The sequence below is a fragment of the Epinephelus fuscoguttatus genome, linkage group LG2 (assembly GCF_011397635.1).
Source record: "Epinephelus fuscoguttatus linkage group LG2, E.fuscoguttatus.final_Chr_v1".
In the NCBI taxonomy this organism is placed as follows: Eukaryota; Metazoa; Chordata; class Actinopteri; order Perciformes; family Serranidae; genus Epinephelus; species Epinephelus fuscoguttatus.
The window spans coordinates 46,622,757-46,638,287 of record NC_064753.1 but is presented as its reverse complement, the minus strand read 5'-3'; the positions used below and the strand labels follow the sequence as shown (position 1 = coordinate 46,638,287).

Below are 15,531 nucleotides of genomic sequence, written 5' to 3'. Positions count from 1 at the left end.
CACACATACACAAACTATACCAACCTCGCTCAATTTGCCTGTTTATATATTCATCCACTGCTGTCCTTTGGGTTCTGAGCCCATTTTACCATCATGTTACATTTGCTAATGAAATCTCCTCCTCCTCAGGATTAGGGTGATGTTCTTTATTTGTTTGGAAATAAATGAAATTACGGTAAAAATGTGTTTACTGGGTGAATTGGAGACAAACGCCTCACAACACTGGATACTGAATTCAGGCAGCAGCAGCTGCTCTGAGTCAAATGAGGCAAATCTGCTGACTGGAGGCTTTTTAAGTGAAGACGCTGCAGCAAACTGGGCTGATTGGACAGTGTTGAGTATTTCTTTAGTGGAGGCAGCCAATCAAGATCTATGATGACTTGTTTCAGAGTTAACCTTTGAACTTTTTAAGTTTCTTTTGACAATTTGAGCTGTGTCTTGATTAAACATCTTTCATCATATGTGTGATTAAAGCTGGAAAAAAAAATACTTTTCCCTCCCCTATCCCCTCTTCTCTCCCCTTTCATTTTTTTCTCTGGCTCATTTCCCTTCCTCCCCTCTTCCTTCCACCCAGTTTGCCACCATTGAGACCATCGTAACCTCAGTGTCGGACGAGTTCCCCAAATACTTGAGGAAACACAAACCGCTCTTCACCCTGGTCTGCTGCATCTCCTTCTTCATCCTGGGATTTCCCATGATCACAGAGGTACGACATGACAACACATCTATATACACACCGATGCAACCCCTCACCCCCAGGAGACACTTGAACATTCTCGCCGCACCCTGCGACTCTTTCTGTGAATAAGCCGACAGATTTCTGCATGTAAAGCGAAGTCGCGGCCTTCAGAGGACAGGCTCAGTGAGTGGAACAAGAGAGGCTGAGTCTTATTAAAATCCCCCCCGACAGCTTCAGAGGGGAAAATCCAGCCTAAAGTAGGATTCATACATGTCATTTCTTTTGATCTGGTACAAGTCAGTGTGAAAGTTATGACCATGGACAAGCCAGAGGTGGGAAAAAAGGAAAGGGATGAAGGGGAGGGGGTGTCATCATTAGATGAAGCTTTGGCTGGATTTGTAATATTTAGTTTGTTTGTGTTTGTGACAGAGCGGGATGTTCATGCTGCAGCTGGTGGACACATTTGCAGCCTCCTACTCTTTGGTCATCATTGCGATTTTCGAGCTGGTGGGGATTTCCTACCTCTATGGTGAGTACAACTGATCCTGTTTCATCTCATGAGCTTTGACCTAAAAGACTGAGAGTCTGAAGCCCTGCAAGCAGCCACTAGAGGCTGTGATGTTAATGTTACATCCCACAACATGAAAATGAACAAACAACACACTGACGTCATTATTCTTGTCTCTCAGAGAAGCATCTACCTATAGTAGATGTCGATTACACATCCCCAGTTTGGAAAAGCAGGCAGGAGTGCTGCCATTGAAGCCAGTCAGTGTGCGGCTGTGGACGAGGGCAGCAGCAAAATGTATTTTAGAAAGAATAAGCATCAGTTTAAGAGTACACTGTGTTTCGAATATTTTCACAGCTTTACCTTGCCGTCAGACTGCCTTTTCTAATGAGGAACTGAAGCTACTATACCCATCTGTGCTTTCATCAAAGCCACTAGACTCCTCCAGACTCCTTTGACTAATGAAGCTCAGCATACGTTCAATCAGGAAGACTTCCTTTATGCCATATCCATTCACAATTCTCCCTCTGTTCCATTCCCACCACTTCCACCGATCAGCTGACTATGGGTGTCCTAACTGTCTTTGTCTTTACCACCTTCCTGGAAGAGATGACATCACGGTGGGGTCTAATCGCCAAAGACTTTTCACATTTCTCATACTTATATGCACATGTAAATAAATATTCTTTTCTCTCAAGATTGCCAAACAGTAATTTGACCTTGCAGAACATGGGAGCTGCTGGCGTACCGCTGCCTCTCTTGGTTACTTTGTTTGTGTCTTTGAGCGACTTTGGTGAATCCACACTAACTCTTTAAAACACCAAAATCACACATCAACATAAACTAACCGATGATCAAGTCAGTGGTAGATCAGCAGCTCCTGTGTTCTGCAAGGTAAAATTACTGTTTTTGTCAAAGGAGTCTGGTGGTTTGGAAGAGAGCATAGATAATGGCTTCAGTTCCCCTTCGTAAAGGGCTGTCTGATGGCAAGGTAAAGGGGTAAAAATACTGTAAATATAGTGTACACTTAAACTGATAATCAATTTTTGGGTGGCTAAAATACATTTTTCTGCTGCCCCTGTCAAAGCAGTACATTACTTTGCTTCCAAGGCGGGACTCCTGCCTGCTTCTCCAAAATGGGGACGTGCTGACTGCCATCATCTGTAGGTAATATATTGACTATGGATAAGCACCTCATACAACCCCACTTAAATAAATCTGCTCTATCACTTTAAGGACCTATATGTTGCTTACTGACCTAGATCTTAATTCACAGACTACATTGTTTGTAGGTCAGAAATTCGAGCGCGGTCTCACTCTGTAGTCATCAAAATCCGGCGCTTGGGCAGTATCTTGTGCGTCAAAAAAACGTCAGCATGATATGCAGCTGGTTGCCATTCTAGTTTAACGGTGTCCTGCAGCATCAGAGGGAAACGCAGTGGGACAAGAACAAACGTTTAGGCAGCGAAAATCCCAGTGGGGTGTGTGGGAGTGGTGATGGATGGGTCCAACAAACACTGACTTTCACTCAGGAGAGTGGTGCACATCCCGTAAGATTATAAAGGCAAACCCTGTTCTTTTTTCCTAAATCCAACTATATGCATTTGTTGTTGAAGGAAAAAAAGTAAATTCGTGGTGTTGTACCAACGTAGTGCTTTTATTTTGAAAGAGACTGTATGTAAACGTAAATTTCCGGTAAAAACAGAAGTGTATTTTGAAAGAAGGCAATGCATGTACAGGCAGAACTTGACACGGTGTCCCAGAGCATCAACGACCAACGCACCCAGGGTACGTGGACGTGGGAAGTCCATGACCAAACGTCAATATGTGACGAGTTCGGAGTGAAATGTGTTGGAAATTCTACTTAAAATCAGCTCTTTAAACATCAGAAATCAGAACCTCAATCACACCATTGCTGATGTCCCTGAACACAGCTATAGGAAAACCGTTCTGTTTCGGAGCTTAGATTTGAAGCAGTTTCTTAAACACTGGATCCTGCTCACTGGGCCCAGGTTGTGACACATCTTCCTGTTAAACTTGCAGTCTCATCCCAAACTGAGAAAGCTGAGTGATGCCATTTGAGGTATTTCCTCAGACTTGACAAAACTCCTACAGAGCCACAGAAAATATTGTAGAACCATTTTCACAGGTCACATAGTTCTCCCTATGTTAAGTGAACTGCCTTCAACATGTAAAATCAGTGTGGTGGCTCTTGAATAATTTGCTAAACCTACATCAGTTTCAATAGTCTTGGACCCCAGGGGATTAAAATGCTGTTTCAGGGGCATTTCTATTCTGAAACAAGGACGGTCCGGATGAAATAATACATTCTCGTCTTTTGGAATGGAAAAAAACAGTCTAATACAAAGATATTTCAATTGAATTTCAGCTCATGAAACCAGCTACAGCAGCTCTGATGCAAAAACATTTCAAGCACCTTGACTGTTTAACCAGAACGGTCACAACATCATCCAGAAGTCCTTCATGTTGTACTGGGCAGCAATTCCCACCTCCCTTTCTCTGCTGTGTACAAAACGTTATTCCACCTGTGACCACTAGGTGTCTCTGTTGTGATGTCTAAGTCACAGACACAGGCGGAGAGCTCAGGGCCCCACTGTTAGTATGTGGATAACCGAGTTATCCAGATTAGGATGGTGACGATGTCGATGAGTCTGCATTTTTTGGGGGATCTTCAAAGCTGGTTTAATCCATATCTGTAAAGTCCTGAAGGCCAAACCTGTAAAACGGCAGAGTTATTGACAGTTAGCTGGATCATGATTGACTCACGTTTTACTGTGAAGCACATACATGAAGTCATCTTTCAATGCAGCGGCTCTATTCTAAGATTTATAATTTAAGTGTTGATTATAATTTTAGAAGAGAACATGCTGGTTATTGAGAAGTCATTATGATCTGCACTGTAATTACCTGAACTAAATGTTCTTAATGGAGTTACCTATACTTATATGTGATAAAAATGTAAACACATTAAAAGTCTGTGCACAAAAAAAGAAGCATTTCAGTGATAGTTTGAGATACTGTGAGCAGAAATACTTAAACGCAGCTGAAATATTCTGACTGTTTAAAGACCAGTGGAGACAGAATGGCATTTAGTTTGACATTAAAATTTGTCATTTGAACACTAAAACGTATTAAAGAAATTCGCTGCTGATTCCAACCAGCTTTGCATCTTAAAAATGTGGGTAGTATGTGTAAATAAAGTGAGGTAAACTTTCCTCCATCTTGCCAGCAGCCAGATCTCCCTACTCATTTCCCAGTTCAAATCGGCCAGATGACGAGAGGACTGATGCTCAAACGACAGATCGTATACACCGCGTACACTCACTGGCCAGTTTATTACTGTTCAACTGCTCATTAATGCAAATAGCTAATCAGCCAATCATGTGGCAGCAACTCAGTGTATTTCAGCATGTAGACAAGTTCAAACCGAGCATCAGAATGGGGAAGAAAGGTGATTAAAGTGACTTTGAACGTGGCATGGTTGTTGGTGCCAGACGGGCTGGTCTGAGTATTTACTGGGATTTTCAGCACAACCATCTCTAGGGTTTACAGAGGATGGTCCCAAAAAGAGAAAATATCCAGAGAGCCAAAATGTCTTGTTTTGGTTTTAGGTTTTCTACCTTTCAAGCAACAGCAAATGCCACAGCCCATTTCCCCTGTTTTCTCTGGTCATATAGCACCAATTGACCCTTCGCTAAGTCCCGCCCCCGCACGCAGACTGGCTAATCATAATGTAGCATCGGGCCAGCACGTTGTGTATTAATGATACTCGTTACCTGGAGAGGTTGGGAAAAGATATACGTTTCTTCCCTGTTCCAAAACCAAAATCAACCCCTGAGAAGTGTAGGTTTAGCTAGCTCTACTGAAGATATAGCCTACTGAATGTATACACATGCTGCTTTTGCTTTTTAATGATTATAACAGTGAAACAAAGACCGACCCTGCTGCACAGGAACCAGTGAAGGGAAGCAGGGAAACTTTGCTCATATTCAACCAGCTGTGTGTCATCACAGTGTGCCTAACACTGTTCATCTGCACACACTGCGATGCCACACAGCTGGTTCAGTATCAGCAAAGTTTCCCTTTATATTCATTGTCTTGTGTGGCGATCAGCAGTGATGTGGTGGTTCACTTTAACACTGTGATCTGTAGCCTATAGTTCGGCTTTAGCTTCTAACTATCTTTGTCTTTTTAACCTGTTGTTGCTGCTGAGTCAGTTTGACATCCTGGATATATCCTTCAAACACAGACTGTAGACCCCTCTGTCTGCTTCTCTCTGGAATCACCGTTTCATTTTTCCAAAAATATAATAATATTTCTTCAGGGAGTGCAGTTAGTTACAGTGTGGGCTCCATGCTTACTCCTGCCAAAATCACTTTGCTGAAAAATGTTCATCAATTTGCTTTTCAAGAAGTCATAGTAACAGTTTGTCTTCCTAGTAGGGTTATGATAATTACTTAAAAGTCGCTTGTACGTTCATTTAGGAGATCCTCACCTCATCACGCACCAACATCACTCGTAGTCTGACCACATTAACTTGTACTATCTAATGTTTAACAGCCTGGAAACAATAGAAACCTGGTGGAGCACGATGTAGAACAAAGTGACACCTGTAAAAATACAAGTCCACAAATACAATCAGGCTTATGCATCCTGGGAAGGTTCAACACACCCACCTCATCACACAATCAGCATCATCATCATATGAATGCTGATCATGTTTTTAAGTCTTTACTCATTTTTGCATTTAATTCAAAATAAGAGGGCAGTGTTATTTAAGATATAGTAATTATTGTAGCCTGATAGCAGCTCGTTAGCCTGAATTAGTTACTCCACATTTGAAGAAAATGACCCAGGTGTGTGTCAGGAGGAGTCAGGAGGGTGTTACCAAGGAGCAGAGTGAACAGCTCTCCTCCAGGTGTCAGAGGATCAGTGCAGGTGACATATTGAAATGATTGTGTGGCTCTGCCTCTTCATGTCACTCACTGTTATCCGTCAATAAAGTCAGAGGAATGAAGCCATCTGCTCCTGCCTTTTTCTCAGGGACGACAGAAACTGATGTCCTCTCCCTGTCCCTCTCTCTCTTACACACACACACACACACACACACACACACACACACACACACACACACATTCATGAGGATGGATTGAATTTGCCAGTCCTTTTTTAAGGGGCCTTATTAAACCCAGGTCACTCTCTGTCTGCTATTTCTGAATTTCTCCCATGTCTCTTCTTTTATTTCATTTCTTTTCGTTTTGTCTCTGCAGGTCTGCAGAGGTTTTGCGAGGACATTGAAATGATGATTGGTTTCCAGCCAAACCGATTCTGGAGAATCTGCTGGGCCTTTGTGACTCCAACCATTCTGACGGTGTGTTTGTGTTTTTTTGCTCCTCTCATTCTCCATCACGGACACACTCACACAGACATTGACACGTGCGGGTTAAAATGTTCCCATTTTTGCTGCCCACTTTCAAGTTCATTGATTTACAATTGGAATGGAATTGAGGAGAAATTGCTCCTGTTGCACTAAAATCGAAAATTATTTCTTCCTTCCAATTCTTGTCATGTCACCAAGTCTCAAGTTGTTTGTGTTTTCCAAAACTGTAACTGCCAAATGTTAGTGTGATATCAGTTCAGATGCTGCAGAGAACATATTTTCTGTACAATGGCCACTTAGTTGTCATAATGCTGTGTAGCAGAACTTTTAAATTCAGAGGCTTTAGCAGCGTGTCAGCGTTGGACCCTGGCCAGCATTCATGTTAGTAATTGTAATGGAAGCCACTGTAGCCCTAAAGCAGAAGTAACAATGACAAATGGAGCAGCAGTTGGGCCGGCTGGTCATCTCGCTGCTCTCAAGGGAGATCAGATTTCCTCGGGGAGCTCATTGATGCACAACCTCAGGCTAATCTATTTCTGTCTGCCCTCTTTTTTCAGTTTGTTTTCATTTTCCCCCTCTTATTCTAATCCTCTTCAGCCAAATTTGCTGTAGATAGGCAGTGGATTTTCTTTTTACTCACTGCACATATAGTGAAAAATAGTCTCAGTTTTAATCATCTGTCCTCCTCTTTCATGGAACAGTGGACAGAGCTTTAGCTATGTGTCCTGTGTTCAGTACAGTGAACTGGGAATAAATCTACTTCACAATCCTCCCTCAGTGCAGGCTACATCAGACCATAAAAGTAGGATAACATTTAGGCCGTTATTATGAGATTTTTACCAATCAGGATTTGCTGAAGGATGTAGAAAAGGCATTTATTAATAAATGACCTCACATAAATTTTCTTTTATAGTTAAGCATCCCACTGGCTTTGGAAAAATCGTAGAGTGATTTGTTAGATTTTGTTACACTGAAGGATTGAGGGTTTTTTCCCCACTGTTTGAATTGACCTCTAGTTAAACTTTAACTGTGTACCTACAGTACGCAGTTATTTAATTCTAGTCTTCAAACCACTTGAGGTGGTTTTAAACTACGTCACATTCACCTATACATTCACGTACTGGTAGCCGCGGCTACCATACATGGTGCTGCCTGCAACTCAGTATTCACACGCACTCACACACTGATGGAACAGCCATCATGAGCAATTCGGGGTTCAGTATCTTGCCCAAGGATACTTCAACATGCAGACTGGAGGAGACAAGGATCAAGCCACCGTTCTTCTGATTGGTGGTTGACCTGCTCTACCTCTAAGCCACAATCACCTACTTATTCGTACACAGTGGGTATCACCAGCATCTGTAAATACCCATAGCTGATTTCTGAATTGTTTTAACACTGTTTGTAGCTGTGGTAATAAAAATGACTCGTACTAATTATATCGCAATTAGCCCTTTCCAAGTCCCGCCCCTTTTTGCTCTGTGCTCCAATAAACGTTGAGCAAGCTTGGAACAGAACCAGGCCCCTCGGAAAGTCTTTCAGCTTTGCAGTCATTTCTTTCCTAGTGGCCACTCGCGGTATTGCAGCAAAAAAAATCCGCTGCTACCCAGAAGCATTTTCCCCACAGACCACCATTATAAAAGAGACATAATAAAACTGTTGACAGGACAACAACAATTATGAATGAATTATGAATTCTGAGCCATGGTGGTTTCATATTTTTAAGACTTTCCTTGATCTGAGAAAATCTGTGATGTCATCACAATGTACAGTCTATCAACCAAGCAGGAACTCATGAGCAACTCATGGCAGGGAGAAACACTACTGTACGTATTTAGTGGGTATCTAATGTTGAGACCGGGGGCCTCGATTTGTATCATTTTGCCTCGTTAAGCAAAACCAGCCTGTAAATTGAAAAAGCGTTATATATGCAGGTTGGATTCCAGAACTGGTGGTCAACTTGTTCACTCATTCTATGTTGCCTGCTCAACCAAGCGGGAAACATAGAACCCTTTTTGTGTAAGCGGGGAACACAGAAGCTATTTTGCAGGGTTAAGTGGGGAACATAGAACCGTGGAAACATAGGGATGACCCCAAAGTTACAGCTTCACACGCCTCGTCATTTGAAGTGATTTACTCAAACCTGCAGAGCTGCAGGAAACAAATTTGCAAGTGATAAATGATCTTCTCCTTTTGAAAATGTGGATAACTTTCTGTGAAAATCTGCAAACACAACTGACCAGCACAACCACTGCCTTATACTTGTGACCCCTGATCAGTGTCACTGGAGCAGAAGCTGCAGTGATGCTGCTCAAGGACACTGCGGCAGTAGCTCTTGAAGGTAACAGAGAAAACATCTCATTTAACATCAATCTCCTTGGTTTCCGGTTCTGTACAGGGCATCCTGGGACTGAGTCTGTACCAGTGGAAGGTAATGACGTACGAGGATTACACCTACCCCACCTGGTCTATGGTTCTGGGCTGGCTCATGGTCATCTGCTCCGTCATCTGGATCCCCATCATGTTCGCCATTAAGATGCACCTCGCCCCCGGCACCTTAATCGAGGTAATAATTGAGACAAAGCCGTGACCAGACATTGTTACGTAAGTTTTGTTTTGGTCTGTTTCACGCGCGCACACACACGCACAGACACGCACAGACACACACAGACACACACACACACACACACACACACACACTGTCGGAGAAATCAATAGTCTCATCCTTTGCTCATTAGCAGAGGGAGGCGGGCTGCTGGCTGAGTATTAATTTGGACATTTTTCTGGGACTCCGGCAGGTCCCTTTTAAATACTCAGATTAATGGATGGTGATGATCGTGACTTTCTCTCCTAACGTCTCTGTTCCCTCAGCAGCTCTGACAGCAACCTCAATCACATGCCATCCTCCAACTTTACATTTTAATCTCTTTCCTTTCTTTGACTGTAGTGAATACATAATCATCATAGTTTTTACTTGTTCATCAGAGTGATACTGTCTGTGTGGTACTGCTGCAGAACAACTTGTTCTGATGATGTTTTACAAGCAGAGCGGGGGTAACCCAATAGCTTTTATATATATATATATACATATATATATACATATATATATATATATATATATATATAGATATATATATAGATATATATATATATATATATATATAAATGTATATATATATATATATATATATATATATATATATATATTTATATATATATACATATTTTTTTTTAATTTTGAGTTTTTATTGGTTTTTAGAGAAGCTATCCATTAAATCTTTACCTAAAAACCTTACTGTTGAGATGGGATGGTACAATATATGATGTTATTGCAGATCATGATAAAAAACACTCAAAAACTTGATTGTGGTTAATTTCCATTAGTGGATAATCGTGAATATGTCCAGCAGTATCCAAAGTGACTGCTGGGCAACAAACAATAACAGAGACTGTGCAAAAACAGGCTGCAAATGCACCGTCCTCAAAAAACGCAAAAGATCATATTTTGATGATTATCGCCAAGTAGATCAACATTATTTTGGTCTGGATAATAATGACATGAAATTTGCATTTTGTCCCATGTCCATGTTAAGAAAACAGCCCAGTCAGCCCAACAAAATGTTGGTATTGTATGTTTCCTGCATACCAGGAATATGTTTGCACCAGGGCTGTCAAAATAATGCATTAATTTCGTTTAATTAATCACAGAAAAAATAACCAATAAAAAAATGATTGACTGATTAATTGCGTCCCGTGGTGCCCTTTAATCAAGTGAGTCATTGAAAGCCACAGCAGCTTTGTCACATAATGGAGGCAGATAAGAAGATGCTACTCGGCCCCATGAATGGAACATTTACATTTAAAAACCGCCCAGATGGATCTGTTGATAGGAGCATCGTTCTCTGCAGTTTCTGCAGTAAGGAATTTTCGTACCATCAAACTACTGAAAGTCTGAAATGTCACCTCAATGCAAAGCATTTAGCAGTGAACCCGGAAGTCTAAGCTAGCACAGCCTCTGATGCTAATGCTAGCAGCCAGCCTCGTCAAGACACACTCGACCAGGTGTTCCTTCGCAAACCGAATAAGTCTACATATTGCGGCACTTTGGTTTTTGAACCACGAAACCTGGGTGTTTTTAGTGGCACATCGTGGTGTTTTCCAGCGGCATTTGTCTCTGGGAACCGGGGTATATTTCACCGACACATTGCAGGGTTTCACAGCATGTTTTAGCTCCCAAACGTGGGTGTTTTATGCCAAAACATGATCTTTTCCTAATTGTAACCAAGTGGTTTTTGTGGGTAGACCCTAACCACACCCTCACCACAGCATTGTTGAGAACATAGTAACATATCTGTTACAAAATAATGTACAAATGCAGTGTATGTGTGGTTTGTAGAAACATTCAATGCAAACATTTTTTCTGCTGATTGGGTTGCTTGAAAACAATTCTGTGCCCCTCCCCCCACTACAGATATGACTCGCTATATCTGCTCTCCCCGTATAAACCCACCGTATACCTCCTTTCCTTTCCTTTCCTCTCCTCTCGTAGCGTCTGAAGCTGGTATGCTCCCCTCAGCCAGATTGGGGTCCCTTCCTGATGAAGCACCGCGGAGAACGCTACAAGAACATGATCGACCCCTTGGGAACCAACTCCCTGGGCCTCAAACTGCCCCCCAAGGACTTCCAGCTTGGCTCCTACCAGTAGCAGGTGCCAGGACAGCACCACACTCACCAACTCCAACCCCTGCAGGGGGGCACTGGGAGGAGGGCAACCTCCACCTCTTCTTTTCCCTCCTCCTCTTCCTCCTCTCTCTCTTTCTCCTGTCTGTGCATCACCCTCTTTGCTTCCTGTCTCTCTCCCTGTATCGTGGATGTGGAAACAGACTCCCCTTTCCTCTTCCTTCTCTTCTTCCTCACCACTTCCTCTCTTCTCTCACGGAGGAGTGGATGCCCAGGTGGAGTCTACTCCTCCACTGCTGCTTCGGTTAACGGGCTATCATCGCCCCCCCCACACATGACCACTGATTACTTCAGAACCCTTCCCAGGGATCTTTATTCCAAGAGAAAATTGTGTCATAAAATGACACAGCTCAGACTGCACTTGCAATATTAGACTCAACCATAGCTGCTCCCTATGGAGTTGTGTGTGTGTGTGTGTGTGTGTGTGTACGTGCGTTTGTGTGTGCGTGTGCCGTCATATTTGTGTGTAGAGATAATGAATCATCTCGGTGCAAGCAGACACAGGAAAACAAAAAGAAAACTGAGCGACAGAGAAGCAGCGGTTCAACAAGCTCGGCGGGGATCTGTGTTTTGTTCCATCTGCGTACAAATTTCCAGTGGCAATACAAATAATATCAACTGCCTCTGGAAGGAAAAAAAAAGCAAAAAAAAAAAAAAAAAAAAAAAGCACTGGTATCACATTTTGTTCCTATCCAGCAGTATATATGTATATTCACACTAGCTACACTGCTCAGTTGCTTTTGCTTTGTCAAAAATAGATTACACGATCTGCAATTTGTGCCTCTTACGTCCCAATAGAGTAGCAAACGCATCCTGATGACCACTTACAGTAGATACACTCTGGCCTGAATGACTCTGCAGTACGTTAGAAGCTTGGGTCTATTTTTCTCTCTGAACCTGAGGGACCATTTGTGATACCCTCTCTCTTTGTCTATTTATTAAATCGTATTCCTGTTCTCCTCTATTGTATTATCCTAGAAATTAAAGGACACATTCCTAACGTAGGAAACCACTAGACTAGTCAATCCTTCCTTTAGCAACGTGGCCATTTAACCTTTTTAAGTCCGGGAAACCTGACCTGATAGTCACTCTGTGCATATATTTTAGACGTTGTATTTATCTCTGTATGTGTTGTGAACTTGTCAAAGCATCTGTGGAAACCATCTTTACAAAGTGCATCACATCAGTAGAGTAACAGTATAAAATATATAAATATATATATACATATACAGTTATATATGTAAAGCCTCCAGCTGAGGAGAGATCGCGCAAGACAGAGAATGAGTGTGAGTGTGTTCATGTCTCTCTGAACCCCATGTTTCTCCTGCTAGCTGTGTAAAATCTTGTACAAAGTGTACACTTCTTAAAAAAAAAAAAAAGTTCAAGTAGTAAGTGTGTGTGTGTTGTCGCGTCCTCACATGTTAGGAGCAGCTGCTATGTGTGAGTAGATGAAGATTAGATTAGAAAATGGCCTCCTTCTTTCCCTGGAAGTGTACTTTGTCTCTTGTTGTTTGTGGTAGACCTCCGGAGACCTCTTTGCCATTTCAGACTTTTGCCTCTCGCTTCTCTGTGTGTCCTCGTGAAAACAGGGTCTCAGGTATAATCGATTCCGCCAGACTACTGCGGTAGCTGCGGGAATAATAGCATTCAGTGCATAGGAAACAGAGAATAGAGCCATCCTAATGTTAAATTATATTGGAAGCAGCGCTGGAGTGTGCTGCAAAGGATCAGAATCAAACTACGACTTCCTGATGACCTCAATGCAGCATCACTTTGCTTTTTGCTTTCACTTGCTTAAATGCTTCTTGTGATGATTATACAGGATGTACGAGTGACCTAACCTGCTCTGACCAGCTGTGTGCAGTGCTAAAACAAGTATCTTGCTTTTCAAAACATAGTTAGATGGAAAATTAGTTGAGATTAATTATGAAACTCTAATTTCAAATGCCTTGATATTAACATTTAATTGGCTCTTGAGCCAGTTTGTTGACCGTCAGTACACTGACAGGTTTTAATTACAAACGCAGAAAATGAAAGGCTTTCCACGCCTTGCTCACACTGTGGTCCATCACGCTTGTAGTCTAATTACTGTAGTTTAATACATGTGTCCCTTTAAGTTGTGCTGTTACGACATCATCAGCACAAATGAGTTACTGTAAGAGTATTTCTGGGGCTTTTAAAGTCCAGATGTAACAGGCCGGTGCAGCTCAGCAGGCACCCGACTGGCTTTGCAGCCCCTTTAAATGTGACATGACAGGCAGCCAACTTTTACTTTGTGGGCTGCCAACCAATTACCTACACAATAACACCATGTATCCACTCAGAAGCAATTAGTCCTTTCCACACTTTGACCAGTTGGATATTCATTTTCATGTTGACACAAAGTCCTGATCGCCTTTATTATGCTTTTAACACTGCAGGCATTTACTTGTTGAGTGGTTTAAATGGAAGTTGCAGGTATGGATGCAATTACAGTCACTCAGAGGTTTTAAGGGTCTCCCTAACCATTTCTCTAAGCCATGTCTTTTCATAATCTTGACGTGAAAATAGCACAGATATGAGGTTGCAGACAAAACATAATCAATTAATGAGCACAAAAACCCTGTTGTTAAATAGCGTGCCTGCTCCACAGTGTTGCTTTTGTTAAGACTTAGCGCATTTAGCTCTCTTTGTTCAAATGTGATAATAACGTGTGTCTGTGTACGCTTGTGTGTGTGTGTGTGTGTGTGTGTGTGTCTCTGTATTAGTTTCACTGAACTCCACTTAACTGTCAATCAGATGTTTGCATGGCCAGTCTCAGAGTAGATTGCTGAGAGAAACAGAGGAGATTTACAGGATTTTTTTTTCCTAGGATGCCTCAGCCTGATGCTCCTCTTTCTCTTTTCTGATGGGTGTAAGGATCTTAGACCACCAATTGTGAACTTGAGCTGGGTAAAACTTTTAACACTAATATGCTCCGAAAAAAAATTCAATCGCAACCACTCACTTGAGAGCAGGGGTGGCGGATGGAGCAGGTTTTAAATCATGTGTTGGATGTAGTGGACAGTATGCTCTTTGCAGTAAGAATGATGAAAGGCCTTTTATGCCCTGAGATAGATTTTAATGATTTCCCTTAGGGCCCCAGCTAAATAGCTATAAGTTATGTGTTTGTGTCCTCTGTGTTTCCATTTCTACTGGGCTTCTCTGCTTTTGGTTTGAGAAAAAAAATGGCTAAGGGTTCAGTTAAAACCACATTGCTTTATAAAATATAACACTGAAGAGCTTGCATGTGCAGTTTGTGTTGCTGTAACTCAGTGTCCATGTATAGTAATCCTTGTCCTTTCTCTCTCAGTAGTATAAGTCTGTGCATGTTTACGTTAGGGAGCTTTTTGTTCTGCATAAAGTTACGAAACAGAGGGTTGCTGTCCTTCTTACGGAGGAGGAAGAAGAAGAAAAAAAAAGTAACTGTCAATTCGCTTTGCCTGCAAGTCAGCTTTGGGCAGTATAGGTAACCAAAGAAAGAGATCTTTATTTAGGGTTGTAGTGGAAACCGAAAACAAACTTTAGAAGAAAAAAGGAATGTGTCATCTGCGTATAGGAGGGTTGAGATACTGCCATTCATATCCCATGTAGTGTTCCTCGATGTTTGCCAATACGTTACAAAACATCTTCAGGTAACCATTGGCCTTATAGATGTCCTCTAATGGTAGAATATTGTATGTATTTCAAAAATAACACCACAGAATAGCTTATCGTCTGTCTCATATGGTACAAGTATTCCTATTGTTATGTCTGTTGTGTCTTTTTGGCACTTTATTGTCCGACCTATGAATGCATAGGTTAAATTTCTAATTACTTGAGTAATGTCATATATTTCTGTGTGTTCTATGTGAGGTACTGCTGCCTATGGATATAGATATGTGCCTCCAACAGCCCATGACATCCTTTGATTTTAAAAATAGAGAGTAGATATATAACAAATATGTTTTAAAAATTGGTGTGAGATGTAAAAAAAAAGGAAATATATATCATATATGTGAAATGCATTTATTTATTTTAACTGTCATCAATCTTTGAGGCCCTACCTCAGATTTTGTATTTATGTATAGAAATGCAATTGGATTATAGTATCTTTGCCAATAATAATATATCGCTATTATATCATGAAATGTATAACCTATGAATCAATAAATAAATGTTATTGTTTTCTTTGTTGTCACTGTC

General features: G+C 41.5%; 1 protein-coding gene across 1 annotated transcript in view; it reads left to right on the top strand.

Annotated features, from left to right (window-relative positions):
• Window positions 1-15,305, top strand: part of slc6a5 (solute carrier family 6 member 5) — a 34,305-nt gene extending 19,000 nt beyond the window's left edge. Inside the window, exons 12-16 of the mRNA XM_049562166.1 lie at window positions 575-706; window positions 1,109-1,208; window positions 6,479-6,579; window positions 8,987-9,154; window positions 11,138-15,305. Coding sequence (XP_049418123.1) covers window positions 575-706; window positions 1,109-1,208; window positions 6,479-6,579; window positions 8,987-9,154; window positions 11,138-11,293 — 657 coding nt within the window. The 3' untranslated portion in view covers window positions 11,294-15,305. The remainder of the gene's footprint in view (window positions 1-574; window positions 707-1,108; window positions 1,209-6,478; window positions 6,580-8,986; window positions 9,155-11,137) is intronic.
• The last annotated feature ends 226 nt before the right edge of the window (window positions 15,306-15,531 follow it).